The sequence below is a fragment of the Anopheles ziemanni genome, chromosome 2, assembly GCF_943734765.1.
Source record: "Anopheles ziemanni chromosome 2, idAnoZiCoDA_A2_x.2, whole genome shotgun sequence".
Taxonomy (NCBI): Eukaryota; Metazoa; Arthropoda; class Insecta; order Diptera; family Culicidae; genus Anopheles; species Anopheles ziemanni.
Window position 1 is genome coordinate 5,509,442 of NC_080705.1, and position 16,597 is coordinate 5,526,038.

The 16,597-nt window shown below is 45.7% G+C and overlaps 1 protein-coding gene across 1 annotated transcript; it reads right to left on the reverse strand.

Moving 5' to 3' along the window:
• Positions 1-10,405: 10,405 nt before the first annotated feature.
• LOC131291298 (protein ABHD13) lies at positions 10,406-16,464 on the reverse strand. Its single transcript, XM_058320499.1, has 3 exons — positions 15,938-16,464; positions 15,104-15,866; positions 10,406-10,607 (listed from the first exon to the last, which is right to left on the reverse strand). The coding sequence occupies exons 1-3, from the start codon at positions 16,089-16,091 to the stop codon at positions 10,499-10,501; spliced, it is 1,026 nt and encodes a 341-aa protein (XP_058176482.1). The 5' UTR covers positions 16,092-16,464; the 3' UTR covers positions 10,406-10,498.
• Between the last annotated feature and the right edge of the window lie 133 nt (positions 16,465-16,597).

Genomic DNA, 16,597 nt, shown 5'->3' on the forward strand with positions numbered 1-16,597 from the left:
TAACGTTTTAGCTCATGGCGGTGGTTACTTTTTGTTGCCTGCCAAAGCGTACGCCAGCATTCTGTAGAGTAATGATCTACGGCGAGCTGCAAGCTAGAAAAGCGTGTATTTGTTTATTTTTTACTTAAACCCGTTATGACCTATTGTTGAAAAAAAACATCAAGAGCATACAATCTACTTTTCTTTTCCTTGAACAGTTTCCACGCCACTTTTTATTCCTCTTGCATTGCAGCATGAAAGGCAAACATTCAAAACAATTGTCTCCGTTTGATATGCGCCACGTGAAACATGCTTGTTTTTTTTTTGTGCCCCGAATCGTGCCCTCACACGAAAAGAAGCCATTTTAGTTCCAAATCTTGGATTATTAAATATTAAACACGCTGGAAAGCGGCACGCGGTCCGCATCGCAAATGGAAGCTCATAACCCCCCGGGGGGAAAACTAACTCCGGTGCGCCCTGAACGCGCATGCAAATAACGTTCGGAAGCACTTTTCCGCTCCGGGAAAGAAAACGGGAAAGGCACGAAGGAAAAAAAGAAACCACACTCGTCTGCACTCGTCCGGCTTCGGGCTGGGAAATCCACCGAGCTTTCCCAACGTCCCGGTACTGGAATGGTTTCAACGATAATTATACAATTATACAATCGCAACAGATGCCGCATGCCGCCCGACGTCGGGGCTTATTAAATACGTTTGCCCCGGCACGAACGAGACGCGGGCCGCGTGAGAAGCAAAGATTTTCTCCCGGCCCCGATGTGCTCGATCCCGTATCGGGCCGGCCCGATGTTGGACTTGGCAAAGACTGCCCGTTTTACAGCGCAACGCATTAAAGAAAACGGAGCAGCATATCCATAACTTCACAGGGGCCGCGTCGCCACTCTCGCCCGTGCGTTCTCGTCCTAATTATGTTAATAAATATAGGAAACATTTGTCGCCACCTTTCACCACCGGCTCTTTTATCGTCGGCGTTCGTTATACCAACGACAAACGCAGTTTCACTTTTCACCAAAACACGAGGACGAGGCTCCAGCGTGGTCTAAGACTTAAAGGGACCCCAGCTAAACACAATTAACTTAATCTGGAAATCAGTTCGATAGAGAAATCTGGCGATAGTTGACTCCACCAAAACCGCCATGAATCATGAACCAATACCGTCATGCATAAAGTATCACTGATACAAACTGAACTTTTTATTTAAGAAATATTAAAAGTTTTTCTTCTTTGTAATACAACAAACCGTTCACTCAGCATCTTAGTTTCAGTTCATGAAAAATTAAAACAACAATGTATACTTAACGAACCTCGGGAAAACGGCTCGCTCATTTCGTGCAACCGGCTTTAGTAGCCTTGTCGGCCTTCTTGTTGGGGTGAAAGTATCGCCCTTGCCACGGCAAGACGCACGAGACGCCCGAAGACCTGCTGCGCTTGCCACAATAAATTAATCAATAGGTGTGACGGGAATATTAATTAAAATCCATAAAATTGGGCCGAAATTAATTACACAACTGCCACCAGCAACCAGCGTGTGACGCTGTGAGAAAGGTGTCAAACGCTACCGGCTCCCAAGAACGCCAGCTGAGGCTCAGGGAAAGCCGTGCCGTGCGCCGACCGGAGCGATTTTCCCAGCGCCTTGGCGTACGTGAAATATTGAGCAGCGAGGGAAATTAAGACCAACTGTTGATGTTTCATCAGTGCGTATGTGTGTGGGTGGGTGCGTGTGTCGTCATATTGAAAATAGATCGAAGCAGGCTTATACATTTTAATCCACCTGGGAAAATGGGTGTTCCAAGGAGCATTTTTTAAAGTAACACACAAACTTAAGCTGAGTAATCCCAGCATGGGAGGTCGAGCAGAAGTGTCCCCGGTCGTCATCCGGTACGGGCAGTGTAATACAATTACTCGTCTCCATTACAAACTCGATCCCACTAATTAGTGTCTTGTGAAAATTGTACCGAGTGCGGCAAGTGGCTTTCCAAAACAGCGCAGCGAGCGGCAAAGTGATGCCGAAAAGGAAGAAAAAAAAACGTCAGCTCGAAACGACAAGAAACATCCGCCCACCAGGCTGATAAAGGAAAGGACGACGAGAAGGGAAAACTTTAAATACCCATCAAAGGAGAAGGTTTTTTTCCTTAGCTTTCCTTATTGCCTTTTCCTTTACAGCGTCCTTTCCTTCTCCCCCAACGGCGTACGTGTCCTAGTAGCGAGCGGGATAAGGATGCAGGTTGCCTTCGGCATCCATCACATCACGGTTTCGGTACGGTGGAAGGAAATTTCCTTCTCCGGATTTTTCCTTGAGCACGTGACCGCAGCGGAGGCAACCGAGCAGCATGCAAGAAATAACTCTTTTTCCCGTCAGCAAAAGCCTTCGAAATCTTTGCCCTGCTGGCGTTGCATCCATCCCTGCCTGGAGCATCTTCTGGCCAGGACGGCAATTAATGTGTACCGAGAACGAGCCCGGGTTTGGGGACACTCGTCGGGCGTGGGCGTTTTTCGCTACGTACCCTAGGAATGAAAATGGAATTAAGTTCTTATTTAACTTTTTCGTACGACTTTACTGCGAGAATTCAGTTAGGACGAGCCACCTCCTCGGAAACGGGGAAAAGCACGACGATGGAGTTGTGTTTAAGATTCAATTTTCTAATTGCCACACCATGGGCAACTCTGGCGTTTTACAGAAAAGAAACCCTGTTGCATGCATGTCGTGTGTAAGTTTTGGGGATCGAAACTTTCGCACAAGATTCGCTCTTTCTTCTACGGCCAACTTTGACGTACACATGCACCAGTTTCTTCTGTGTCCTTTTTTGTTTTGGTTCGTAGAACAAAAAGTTTGTCTTCGAGAAGCTAAAAAAAGCTGACAGTTAGCAACTGCGTACAGTCAATCAGAGCAGGCTGCCTACAATCTCATGTGGAGTGAGAAACTTTGGTATGATTTTCCCCTCCTCATACCTCCACTAAACAAAGTAAGAAACTAGAAAAATACTTTCGTTCCAATCGAACAGGTAAGTTAACAGCTCTAGCATTATGTTCTAACGAGTTCTAAGAGCTACTGCCTACTGTGTTATTAATAACTTGTATCCAATCCTAAAACAACTCACAAAGGATCCTTCATCGCGCTGTTGTGGAATAATTACAGCTGGTTTGCGTTGGATTACTGTTATTTTTTACCAAACTCCGGCCTAAAATAATCCTGACTAGGCAAACAATGGGCGCTAATAAACATTGCCCACCGCATCACCCTACCCAACATAACTTATTTAACAAATCAAAAACCAATGAAAACTCTCCCTATTTCAACCCGCATTCCCCAAACCCGGTATGTTTGTTTTTCGGTTTGTTTGAAGCTTCGGCAGAATTATGATTGGATTGTTTCTCTAATTCTAAAGCCCCCTTTGTCTGGGTGCGTGCGTGAGCGAAAACATAATGCAAATATTTATTCAAGGAAAGTTAATTTAATTTTCATAACCAAGGTTGGTGTGGCCGCGGTGGAGGGAGCAAAACTGTTGATGTTTGGATAGTTTTTGCATGGACAGCAGGAAAAAATGCGCATACACACAGCTTCCCACTCGATGGGTGCATTTGGCTTTTCATTGGAAAACATTTCAAAGGGCGAAAAAGCCCTGCGTAACCAAAACATATTCTATCGTTCACAAAACAGGGCTATTTCTTATTTTTGTTGAATCACCCCACCCACCCAATGCTTTGATGGGAGTGTGCGTTTGTTTGGTTTTGTGTAATGGTGTATGCTTTTCAAACATAGTTGTGAACATTTTCAGCCTATTACACGTCAGTTTCCATCCCGAAGAGGAGACTTTACACCTTCCTTCCACCCCTTTTTGCCCCATCGAACCCTTGGTACGTGCCTCGAAATCATTGACACGAAAGCTCTAATCATCCCTCTGGGGTGGGTGAGGCGTTCGGAGGGTCCTGAGGAAGGCCGGCTGCGGTTGACGTGGACGTGGCAAAAGTGTGTGTCGTTGTCAGGTTGGCCCTAATGGAAAGCTTTCATTAAAAACATAACTTGCTGCGTCATAATGACCCTCCCTGGAAGCCCCAATGACTACGAGGGTAAATTTCTACCAACATTTAGCATATTTTTGCCGGCTCCAACTAAACGAGCCACAATGATTTATATTGTGGCAAGTTGTTGTACCTATGTCCATCACTTTCATCCAACAATTTCGAAGGTAGTTATTAAAATTGATTGATTTTTCCCGAATCGCAGGCAATCGCATACTTCAGCACATAATTCCGCGACTGCGTGAGTGAGTGAGATTAATTGAGCTTCAATTGTTCGTGCTCGAGATAGCTAACTAATGTGCTTGGGAAAATATGCAACTGGTTTCTATTGTACAAAACAAAATTGTATTTCGACGAAAAAATTAAATTAATTCTGAATTTACATCACGAGGGTGTTTGTCAATTAATTAATTACACTTTTCAAAAGTAAACATTTTTGATTTAAACACCTTTTTCGTGAAATTTTTTGCACCGTATTATGCAGTATTTTATTTATCCTGCTTGTTGCAATATTATTCTTATTATTTATTTATTGATAAAAATGCTTTGCACCGAGTGCTAAAAATTGTAGCAATATTGTACGCTGTGAGGTAAGAGCTTGAGCATTAGACTGATTCCCCGCTTGAGACTCATCGCAGCGAATTAAATTTCCCGGCAGTAAAATCCCAGTCCAAGGATCCGGAAAGACCACCGGGTTGCCGGTTGGATGCGATGTTTGTCCCTGTGGTGCTGCGGTTGCATTGACTGTTTGCTGTCGCTGAATCGCATTTTGATTGGTTTTTAATTCTGACATTGAATCCATTATTTTGTCCTCCTGGTGTGAGTCGGCCCGGACGGATAAATTTCCCTCCCCCCTCAAAATGGCGCAGGTTGTGCAGCGGCATTGTGCACATTTCAATTAGATGGATCAATTCATGCATATCCATTCTGGCGGACGGATGAAGACACGCACGGCCAGGACCTTTCCGCCCCCCTTTTAGGGATGAACTACTCCATGGCGGCCCTTGGCGTGTTCGTGCGTGCGTACTCGAACTGTAACACGCACACTCCACTCCGCGCAGTTGTTCGAAGTGGCAATATGTGCGCCGTGTGGTGCTCGTGAGGACGAATCGTCCGAGGATCCGCGGTGAACCGCATCGCCAGTAACCCCACGGGGAAGGGAAGCCACAGCCCGAGCCGGAGGGAAGGTTATCCGAAGTGAATTTAATCAGTGCGCATTCCGTTTCGGTTCCGTGACCGGGTGCGTCCTTCGTGCGATGCGTATCGGCAAGAGTATCGGTGCACATTGCACATACCGTGGCCAATAAAGTTGGTCGACGATGCACCACGTGCACTTCTCATCGGTTTCGCCCCTTCCCAATGAAGTCCTCTCGAAAAACTGTGCAGGTCCAATTTTTGGCCTATTGAAAAACACCCATACGTTCTTTCATTCCGTATTTGACCTTTTTTTTTTGGGAAGGGAATTATCCTCAATTCATTCGAGTTCCAGTACATTGTATTCAAAGTGTTATACGTCCACTGATGAAGAGGTGAAAAATTAAAGTGTAAGGTATGGCACAATCAAATTTGACTGATTATTCAGAGAATCCAGGCACTTTATCGTTGTTTATGTTGGTTTTTTACCTTTGGATAGCGAAAGTAAAATTACATTAGAAGCTCTTTTTAACTTACGTTATTAACATTGCAAACGAAGTTTTATATACCTGGTTTATGATACTGTTGTACTACTTTTGTTATATTGGGTTCTTATATTGACACAGACTATTCACCTTTAATTAAAATTAATCACATTTGTAATCTACTATTCGCCTTTTGATTCTATTACAGTTCCATAGGATTTTTGACTCTATGTTATTCCTCGAACCTTCAAACTATCATTTCCATCGGAAATAAACCAGTAAACTTTCCCAAAACCTGGTCAATCATGCAGCTCAAAATAAAGTACTTGAAACATCACCACGCACTTTTGTTCATAGCATCAAACGCATTCCGGGAGCTTTGCCACGAGTTTACGACAAGTGCATACGATTACATCACGCTGCAACCCGTTGTCAGCGGGCATTCCGAAACCATCCCACCTTCTCCCCGCCCCCCTGCTGGTGCACTTATTTTAATCGCAGATAATAAGGGCGTATCGTGTGTGCCCAGTAATTGCAACGAGCCCGCTGATTTTCCCCCCATTCCAGACAAAACAGTGGGCTGGCGGAGCTAAAACGCATCTCCTCTAAGCACCGGTTTGAGTTACAATAAATCATGTGGGCATGCAGCGCCCAAAACTCGGTGTGGCGTTGCCTCGGGGGTTCCCGAAAATTCCAACCAACCGGAAAGCGCCAGCAGAAACGGAAGAAAACAACATCAAACGAGGGGGGGGGGTAAGTGGCTGCCTCCCATGAGCAGAACCAATTAGGTGGACAGTTTGCAAAATACAATAATAATGGTCGACACACACACACACACACACACTTTTGCTTGGGGAAACGAAAAAGCTGGAACAAAACTTTCACCACCAACTCGCTCTCGGTGGCCACCCTGGTCAGTTGGTAGCGGGTTTCTTCTTTTCGGCCCTTTGTAGTGGCAGGATTTCTCGCAGCTCTTGCGGTTGTGCATAAATAGTAAAAAGTAGTTTCTTTTTTATATATTTTCGTCGTAGCCATCTAAGGCCACCGAGCTTTGTGAACCAACACAACCCATTTGTGGCCATTCGTGGGGCGGAAAAACTTTTCATTCTACAGCGAAGTTGCTGGCAAAAACAACTTACCACCCCGGATAAGTAAAACGCTGAGTTGCTCCGATCCTGCTGCTACGCTCCGGAACATCTGTGTATATATATATATTGTGTGTGTGTGTGTGTGTGTGTGTGTGTGTGTGTGTGTGTGTGTGTGTGTGTGTGTTTGTATGTTGTAGGACACATCCTCAACATTTATTTCATACCGTACGGCGGACAACACTAATTAGAATGCTTACTGTGCCACTTGCCGGGGTGTATTTACACATTCTGGAGTTGGAAAAGTGTATCTGTTTGATGCTGTTTTTGTTTTGCTTGGGTTGAGTCCTTGGGCTGTTGGACCTGTCCGAAAAGGACATTAGACTATGCTTATGGAATTCTGTGCATGTATGCAGAACGGAGAGGCAAATCAAGGATGCATGCAGAAGTTGTGGATACGGACTTAGTTTATTCCGGGGCATGTTTTGCAAATCGCTCGGGATTGAACCCAAATTTTATTTTATATCGATTTATGGTTACAGGAAAAATTGTCAACAAAGTATTGTTTTCTAAAAAAAAGATCAATGATATTTCTCTAACGTATCTTTTTTAACACTTTCGATTGCTTTTTAAAAAAGTTAGACCATGTTTTATCGTAACACCGATCCGCACTCCACGTTCCCAAAATACGTATCGCCACGAAAAATAAAATATGTATGATGACTTCAAGGGCTAGCATAAATTTGTTTCAACCCATCTAACCAATCCTCGGCACGGACCGAGCCACGTCAGTGATTTTCCGAAACCGGCACCCTGTAAAATGCACCGCACCGCCAGTGAGCGCTGACGCGGTTCTCTGCAGGAAAAGTTTCGTTCCGAAAAGCGGATTGCATTTTCAATATCGCTTGATTGCACGGCTCGGCAGTAGAAGTCGATGTGCACGCGAGACGCTCGAGCGATGGACGCTACCGAAAAAATATTAATAACTCACGTCGTCTCTCGTCCTTCGGACTCCGGCCCGAGTGAAAAGTTTCCAACCCACCCGAAAGAAGAACAAAAAAGTATGCAAAGAAGCTTAAAAATATGTTCCACCCGAACCGTACCCCGTCGGCATAAAAGTATCCTTATGCTTCTTGCATGCATTATTTCTCTTTCCCAAAGAGTGTGTCTTTCAAAGCGCCACCCCCCAGCCCCAACGTACAATACATTCTTTCAAAAACTCCTTCTGCAGGAAGCGGGGAGGCACCTTAAAAAAAGGAGGAAAATTTACGCCCCGAACAAGGCAAGGTGAAAATCATTGGCCTCCGCTGCAAAAAGAAACAAATGCAACAGAGTGCCGGGATGATTGGAGCTCTCGAGGGCTGGGGCAATACAAGAACTCATTTCTCCGCTGTTAGCCGTAACGTCCATTCCATCGGGGCCATGGGGTTTGGCAAGGGCGAACTTTTCCATTGTCATGCCACATTGGCCTGGTCCTCAAGGAGCGTAACAACCGTACAAGGATACTCAAAAAGAAGAAAATAAAAGCAAAGAGTTTGCCTCACAAAAAGGATTAATTGTAATATATTTCCATTCAGGGGCGCAAGGAGGTGGACACTTTTTGCGCACACCAACCCAACACCAAATACATCCACCAGCGTTTATACCGGTACGATAACGTTTGAAAATGACAATGATCGGAACACTGGTTGGCAATGGTGGGGAAGGAGAGCCTGTGGTAAGGAACGGAACACCGAGCAGTCAAATTTCCAAACGATGCTGGTTTCGGTTCGCAAATGGGAAGTTTTCTCTTGCACTTTGGACGGATTGAAAGCACAAATTACGCGGCACAAGTTAGCGCCCGAAGGGTGTTTCGGAAACGTTTTCCACCCGTAAGTCCATGGAAAAGCTTCCCAATGGTGGAACCAAACCCCTATTGGAAAGTTTGGCGCACCAGAGCCTTTGTGCTGCTGGGTTTGGGGGGGCATGTGTTAGATATTCCTTGACATTGCAAATAATGTTAACGTTTCCAAGGAGTCTTTTTACGATTCGCTCGACGTACAATAGCTCGATTTCTGGTGCTGGTTACCTGTTAAACACCGTAGAAGGGAAGAAATTCTATTTCAATGAATGAAAGATGATTGAATTCGTAATGTTCGCCTACTTGTTTGAGTCCTGATGTAAATTTACATTGCGCAAATGGTTGTATTTGAATTTCTTTCCAATGAAAACTATGTTGAATCGAATCGAAAGGATTTATAAAAGCGAAAAGTTGCGAACTTCAAATATTCATACTTTAGTTGTAACAAAAAGTTAAAGGTAAGGTAAATGTGTTGCCATTCATTTCTCCGAATGATATAGAAAGTACCCAATCCAAATGCCTCTCCCGAAACCTTGATCATGTCCAAAAATAATCAAGTTAAATGGAAAAATGCGAATCTTTTACTGCGCCATGGAAAATATAACCTTCCACCGTAAGACATATCAAATCATGCGTAACAGAACTGATAAAGAAAAGACGTCCTTCCGAGATGCTCCTTTTTTACCCACGGACTGCTAAGGTTCCTTTTACTACCCACCGAATCCACCGGATGGCCAAGGAGCACGCGTAATGCCAAAAAATCGAACCCAATAAATAGCATTACACGACGAACACGGCCCGTCAATATTTAATAAGGATCGATGCCACCACGGTTGCTTTCACCTGTGCCCCCGTCGCCCTTCGTCCTCTCTCTTTGACGGTGAAATTCAATCATTGACACTGCCGATATTCTTCTCTCCCAGCCGCCCTCCCCCACCACTCGTAACTTCGAATTGCCGCGATTTATCTTGTCTACCGTCGCACGAAAGGAGCACGAACGCGAACGCACGTTACGCACGTCCTGCGGGCGGCTGGCAGCGGCCGTAAAATCACGACCACGCACAAATCCTACACCCGGCCGGCAGCAACGCACACACCTTTTATCGTACCTGTCGGGGAAAGAGAGAGAGAGAAAAGAAAGCTAATAAAAATTTTATGTAATTTGCGTTTCGTCTTCCGACAATCCGAGCCGCACCGACGTTAGAAGGTTTACCGTGCGCGCGAAGAACGTTCGCAAAAGCGTCGAGGCCACCAGAATTGAGATTCCCTGCACCCAAGGTGGGCATGGGGTGTGCCGAACAAACCACGACGCTAACATAATAAAAGGATAAACGAAACGAGTGAGCCGAACAAACGATTGAAGGCAGGAGAAATACTTTTACGCTAATTTATTATTTTAATATTGTTATTATGCTAATGCTCAAAATTTAACTGTTTATTGTTACGGTTGCTGCTGTTGCTGGCTTCACTAGACGGCCACTGCGCCACGGTGCGTTAGCTGTTCGGTTTGCTTTATGTGCTCCACCGCCGTGCGGCTGGGCGGTTGGGAGTTTTTATACATTTCTTCCTCTCTAGGCTTTAATTGTTTGGCGCGCATTTGGGAGCTTTATCCTCCTGTCTCTCACACACACGCACTGTCCTCTGGTGCGTTCTTACTTTTCTACATTTATACTACACACTTGTTTTTCATTAGGCAAGCTTATCTCGATTGCTCGAGAGTCGGTAACAACTCGGTACTTCCCGTTCGGTCGTGCCGACCCTCTTCAATTCAATCCCGTTAAGTCATCATCATTACGGGTCAATTGCTGTTCTATCCATTACTTTCGCTTTTTCCTGGGGGGGGGGGGGGGCACGCGCTTATTTCTATGTGCTACTACCACCACCGGGCACGGGTGATTCAATGGACACCCCTCGCCACAGTAAGGCGACTAGACGACTTCATATTTCCTCTATCTGCGGCCACACGTTGTGGCTTACCGGGGCCGTCTGCAGTGGTCCCTTCGTTTCTCTACATTCCTTCAGAAATTGGGCTACTCCCTGGTAGTACCTGCCGAGAGAAAAGGGAAAATGGAAAAGAATACGTTAGCGGTGGAGCACATTTTAGGCACACAATCCCACACAATCAGGACACATTATTCATATTTAAATGTTGCCTTCCTTTTTGCAACATACCGGTGCGCGTTTTGGCGGGTGTCGAATGTAATAAACCCAAAATAGAACCCCACCGGTCGGGCCTTTTAGGGCTGGAAAAAGGCGAAATTTTCACGCACAAAATGTTCTTCCACCCCGAAGAAAAGTACTGAATAATGTGAAACGATTAATCATCGCTTCCGTCGCGTTCACCGATCGCGTTTCCGGAAGTCGGGCAAAGAAAACCCCAAATCGCGGACGGCATCACCATCGCCGCAAATCGGTGGACGGTTCTCTCATCAGCACGCGCGCAGAAAATCACTTTTCCGGCCGGGAGGAGGGGGCGGCGAGTGTTTTGTTGGTTGCCAGCCGGCGCCCGATTTCGGGGTCGATTGAAGAAGTTAATTTTTCTACATAAATCATCTCATTATAAAATTAATGGCAGCATCTTGGCGCGCAGGTTTTCCGAGAGTATGTCGTAGCGGAAGCGTGAACGATGCCGTTAGCTTGGCGGGAACAAGGCGTGTTTCAGAAATAATTATGTAATTAAAACGTTCGTCGAGCATCGGGCCAGCGTCCTAAACGCACAATATTATTTGTAGATCAACTGGAATGATGGAAACTATTCATTATGCCCTTTCCCGTTCAAAGAAATATTGTTGGGAGAAAAGTTTCTCCAGAGAGTTTCATAAAGTACCAGGCGCCTCCATACGAACATTTTCTTTTCTCACAAGAACCATAAAGCATGTTGGTTCTGGAGAAATGTGAGTTTCCCTATTTCAACAACCCGCCAATCTGGTTTGCCCACCCGAATAGTAATTCCCTTCCGATGGAATAATCTCGAACAGGAATCGTCCCCTTTCCCAGCCGCCGATTTCCACCGCAAGGCCTGTGAGTGTCTCTCGCTTCATTTTCTAATCCGATTACCTGATGCATTCACATTAACCGGGATAATGCTTACACGCCAAACCGCAGCACCGCCGCTACATTAAGCAAAGTAATGTGCACTTGGGCCTGCTGCTTGGGCACCGAATCCGATGCGCCATGAATATTGAAGCACCCGACCAGCATCAGGGCGCCCTGGGCCGAGGTTCTGGGTGCGATACATCCGAAGCCATACACACCAGTCCAACCCCAGGCCATGTTACCTGATGGTGGTTGATGAGGAGCGCTGGACTGGTTTGATATTTTATTCACACACCGGTAAACCACAACCTGTCCGCTGCCGGGGAACCCGAGCTCCGATTTCGGAAATATGTCCCCCGGCTGGACGTTGCCGGAGTCGCATACCGATGAATTGATGCTTCCCGAATATGCGTGCGTGTCTTTCTGGTATTCAATTTCCCGTGCCGCACGCAAATTATCATCCTCTGGGGTTAGGATAAGACGGAAGTGCATTAGGTGGACGGGGGTTTAAAAGCAACCAGATCCGATTCGGCTTTTGACGATTGGCAGTCATGCGACGGGTTGTTGTAAAATCGGTGCGTTTATCCTTCCTTCGTCGTTCAATCGGAACGCATTTTCCACACAACAATGCGCAGCTATAAATACGTTTTGCCATCGTAACGTTGAATAATTAGATACCGCAGTAACTCCTTTTTTGGTTAAAATGACATGAACTAATACTTACTCTAAGTAAAGCATTTTAAATCTATTACATTTTATGACCAACAAATGAAACAAACCGTGATGAGAGGGAAAGTCGTACACACTTCAAGGTGGCGTTAATACCTTTCCCCCAAAACGCCCATTCCACCTTTTACGGCGTCTCCATTAGTGTTTGCATTGTGAAGACTTGTCCTCCCAACCCAAACCCGCGCCCGTCCCGGTCACGCCCATCATCGCCCGGTGCAAAATGCGTTGATGATGAAAAATGGGTTCAAATCCATTCATTGCCCTTGCCACACACACACACCTCCCGTTGGCCCCGGGAAAAAAGGCGGAAACAATGAACAATGTAAAATTAATCCCGTCAAGTGTCGTAAAGCCTAAGGACAGACATACGGAGGCGCGCTCGAAAAACCTCGTACCTTCGGGGAAACGGAAAAATTTAACCATTCTCCCCGCCGCCTTTAAAAGATTTGCTCCACGTCGTGCACGAAAATGGCCCCTTTGAGGGAATCCGGAATCCTCACTAACACGTTCGGTGGTTGGGAGGGGCAAAGGGCCTCGGCGCCGTTTTGTGACAGAAATTTCCCTCGTCAGCAGCACTAATGCCATCAAACGTCACCAGCGTGTCCCCCATTAACAAACAAAGCAACTTTTAACGTGTGCCCTGCATACCGTGCCCCACATTAACGCACAACGTCGTGATGGTGAAGGTGAAGGGAACATCCTGTAGAAGAGACACAAAAAAAACCCCTTGCCGAACCGCACAAACAGCACGTACATTTGCCGAGCCCCTTAACGCCTGGTAGGGAGCGAAGGAGGGGAACGGAACCGGTGGACCGGGAAAAAACGGAAATCGCAACAATCATTTCAATTTATGTAAAAGAGCATATCAAGTGATGTAGAATAATCCTATCAATACTACACTCCGTCCTCCTGACGATTTTTAGTCGCACCGGTACGTGAAAGCAAGGAGCCGGAAGTGGAATTAGTCCAACGGCCATCGGTTGCGGGCGCTCGTGCTCGATGATGATGATGACGAGCGAACATATTGCCCCTTTGAGGCAGTGTCTGCAGGGAAACATTAACAGATTGTCATTACGCGGTGGCGATGGAGTGTTGCCCGGAACCCTTTCGTTTTGGAGTCCGCAAATAAAAGCCTTCATTAAAGAACATTAAATTTGTTATTCGAGACTCTGTGTGAAATAATGAAAATTGAATCCAAACACAAGGTTATTTTCTGATGCGAGAAAGTTGTTTAAATAGCATCACAATTCAACAAAGGAAGAGTAGGCTGTATCAAAATTTCCCACCGGAATCTAAACCGGTAAATTGCCTAAAGGGAAATCTTAAAGCACTCGCGAACGACGTGACTATCATGTGTAGGTTTATTCACACCGCCAGACATTCAAGTAACGTTCGCTCCCCCCTTTCCAACATATTCCCGACAACAGATAGCCCGGGAGAATCCCTAACGCCGGGATCGAATAAGCAATGGCAAAGGCACAAACGGTGCAACCTCCAACGAACGAACGAACGAGTGTGAGAAACTCCGGCCGCACTGATCCGTCTGTCAGAAATATAAAATGGGATAAAACCGACTTAAGCACGAGCGTAATTAATATTTGAAATATATTTTCGCTGGCTTGGGGAAGAAGAAAACCGGGACCGGGTCGGGTCGTCGAACATGGATACGAACAAGAGGAAGCCCTTTCGGATCATTGTGACGGAAGCTCGGTCGCAAACTGGCGGGGGTCGCTTCTGTGTTGCAAGCTAATAACCCACAGTGTTGCGCAAGATGAAGTTTTCAAACGGATTAAGAAATCAAAACGTTCGAAGGGAAATGCATGATACCGAATCCCTGTGTAGCATTTGGTTTTGTATTCCTTTCTTTCGTTACCAGATCGAAATACAAAATATGGCACTATAAAACATGTATGAACAAATACAGATGGAAACAAATTTCATCCCTTACTGTAGCCATTTCGACGTCAGCGAAGTTTAACCATATCAGACAAATATGCCAAGAAGGATTCAAAGTGTCACACATGCGCCAATGACATGAAGTCGGTCCTCCGTCGGTCGAAGGAGGAATCTGCCCAAAGCGACTGGAAATTACAAACGATAGAAACGGCGTTTGGGGTTGATTGTATCTCCGACGTTCCGCGCGTCTCGCTTCTAGCCATTTCAACCGTTTTGGGGGTTGAGACTCCTTATCACGCACACCCACATATACCTTCACCTTCGCGGTTTTACATAAACGGGGTTTACCGGGGCCAGTGGAATTTGTAACCGCCGTCAAGAGCAGATCCATGTCATTACTTTTGGTCTGCCGAGTGATCGCTCTGGCTACGCCAGACGTGACAGTTAGAAACCTCGCTTGCCAGTGACACGGCAAGATGGATATTGTGTTGCCGACGTTCAACGATGAATAGAAACCCCGTAACCGATTGCCGACATGCCTTTGAACAAAGATCAAGAAACGTTTCGGGGTGGTTGGCTACCGAAACCGTGGGACGGAGTGAAATAGCTAATCTTAAGAGGATAATTTAAACCGAGCTATTATTTGAATGTTAATTGGATACCTTTGCAAACATCGTGAATAATTTTTCTTTTTGTATTAAGAAAAGAAAAGCCTGGGAAAGTCATGTTATGATTATACTAACTTGTGGCAAATCGTTTTGCATAAAAACGATTCAATCAAGTTGCCATTGATGAAATAAAGAATTCAGTTTTCAGTCAACCCAAAAACTTGAACGAAAATGTGTGATTAGATAAAATACATATAAGCAACTTATTACTTACCCATTCACAGCCCAGGTATCGTTATGGGATCCACCAGCGATCTGGAGCATCTGCTTGCGTATGCTACCGCACCGCGTGTGCAGCATCGTCATCATCCTCGGAGGCACTAGAGTATCGGCCAGGCCGGAAATGAATAGTATCGGGGCGGAAACGAATTGAATTTTATCGATCGATAGAAACTGATTCCGGTACAGGAGCAGGGGTAAATATTTGACGCACGGATGGATCAGCTCGACCGCCATATCCGGGATGCTGGTGAACGTGTTCTCCACAATCACGCCCATCAGCTTAGAGCCATAAACGGCATCGGCGGCAAGGTCGATCGTAACGGCTCCACCGAGTGACCGACCGAACACTATTATCTGACCATGGTCCAGATCGTGCCGGGTAAACAGATGGTCGAGCACCGTACGGGCGTCGGCAAAGAAACCTTTCTCGCTCGGTGTGCCGGTGGATAGACCGTATCCACGGTATTCCACCATCAGCACGTTACACTGAAGGGTGTGGAAAAATCCGCTGGCATTTTGCAACCGATGACCCATGTTGCCCGCATTGCCATGGAAATATATGATCGTAGGCACATAGCGACCCTTCTCTCCCGGATGTCGTATCCAGAAAGCGTGCAACGATATGGCGTCGCGTGTCTTCAGGTGTAACGTTTCGTAAGGCAACCCGTGCATCGATGGAACCGGGATAAATATTCGCGAATTGGCTGGCAGCTCTGGATGGTACAGTAGGTTGTCCTGTGCGTGGTAAAGAATACCTACGGAGTAAGTTAGAAATGATAGTTATAAGGTGCGTTTTGACAAACAATTGCTAGCGACTCTACGTTACCTGATAGGGCGAATAAAAGTAGCAGAAAGGTAAAAAGACCACCGTAAACGATGTATATCAGGAAGGCCGCTATCAGAGCTGCTCCACTGGCGGCCCATATTCGCATAGCAATTCCGCTCAGCACCCGCACGATTCTCCAATCGCGGAATGGCATTTTGGACGGTGTTTTACGGGGTACTTAAACTTCCAAACACGAACTTCTAACAGAACGGGTGTATATGGTACGCGTCGGAGCGTAGTATTACTGAAGTATTCTAACGAGACCAAGTGGGTACATCGTAATACAAACTATGGCTTTAACACAATTCCCAAAATATGGCCATTTGCTTGTAGCGAACTGCATATGCTGGTACTAGTTTGTCGTTTTCTATCGGCATGATTCACTTGTGTGCACATGGTTTGCAGACGCAGGAAACGATTTCACAAGTTTATCACAACTTCTACCGGCTTGAGAACATCGGAAAGCAATGAAACAAACTTTTCTTTGACCAATTCAATAAATATTGCATGGAATTCCATTTGTTATCGTTGCGTTTGTTGATATTTTGTGGTTCGTTGTAGCGTTGGCAAAATCGGGATTCGGAGAACTCGGACCGTGGCCGTCAAATCCTATTTGACGGATTCAAATGAACTTTGATTTGTTTGAAACTCTATTTGCTT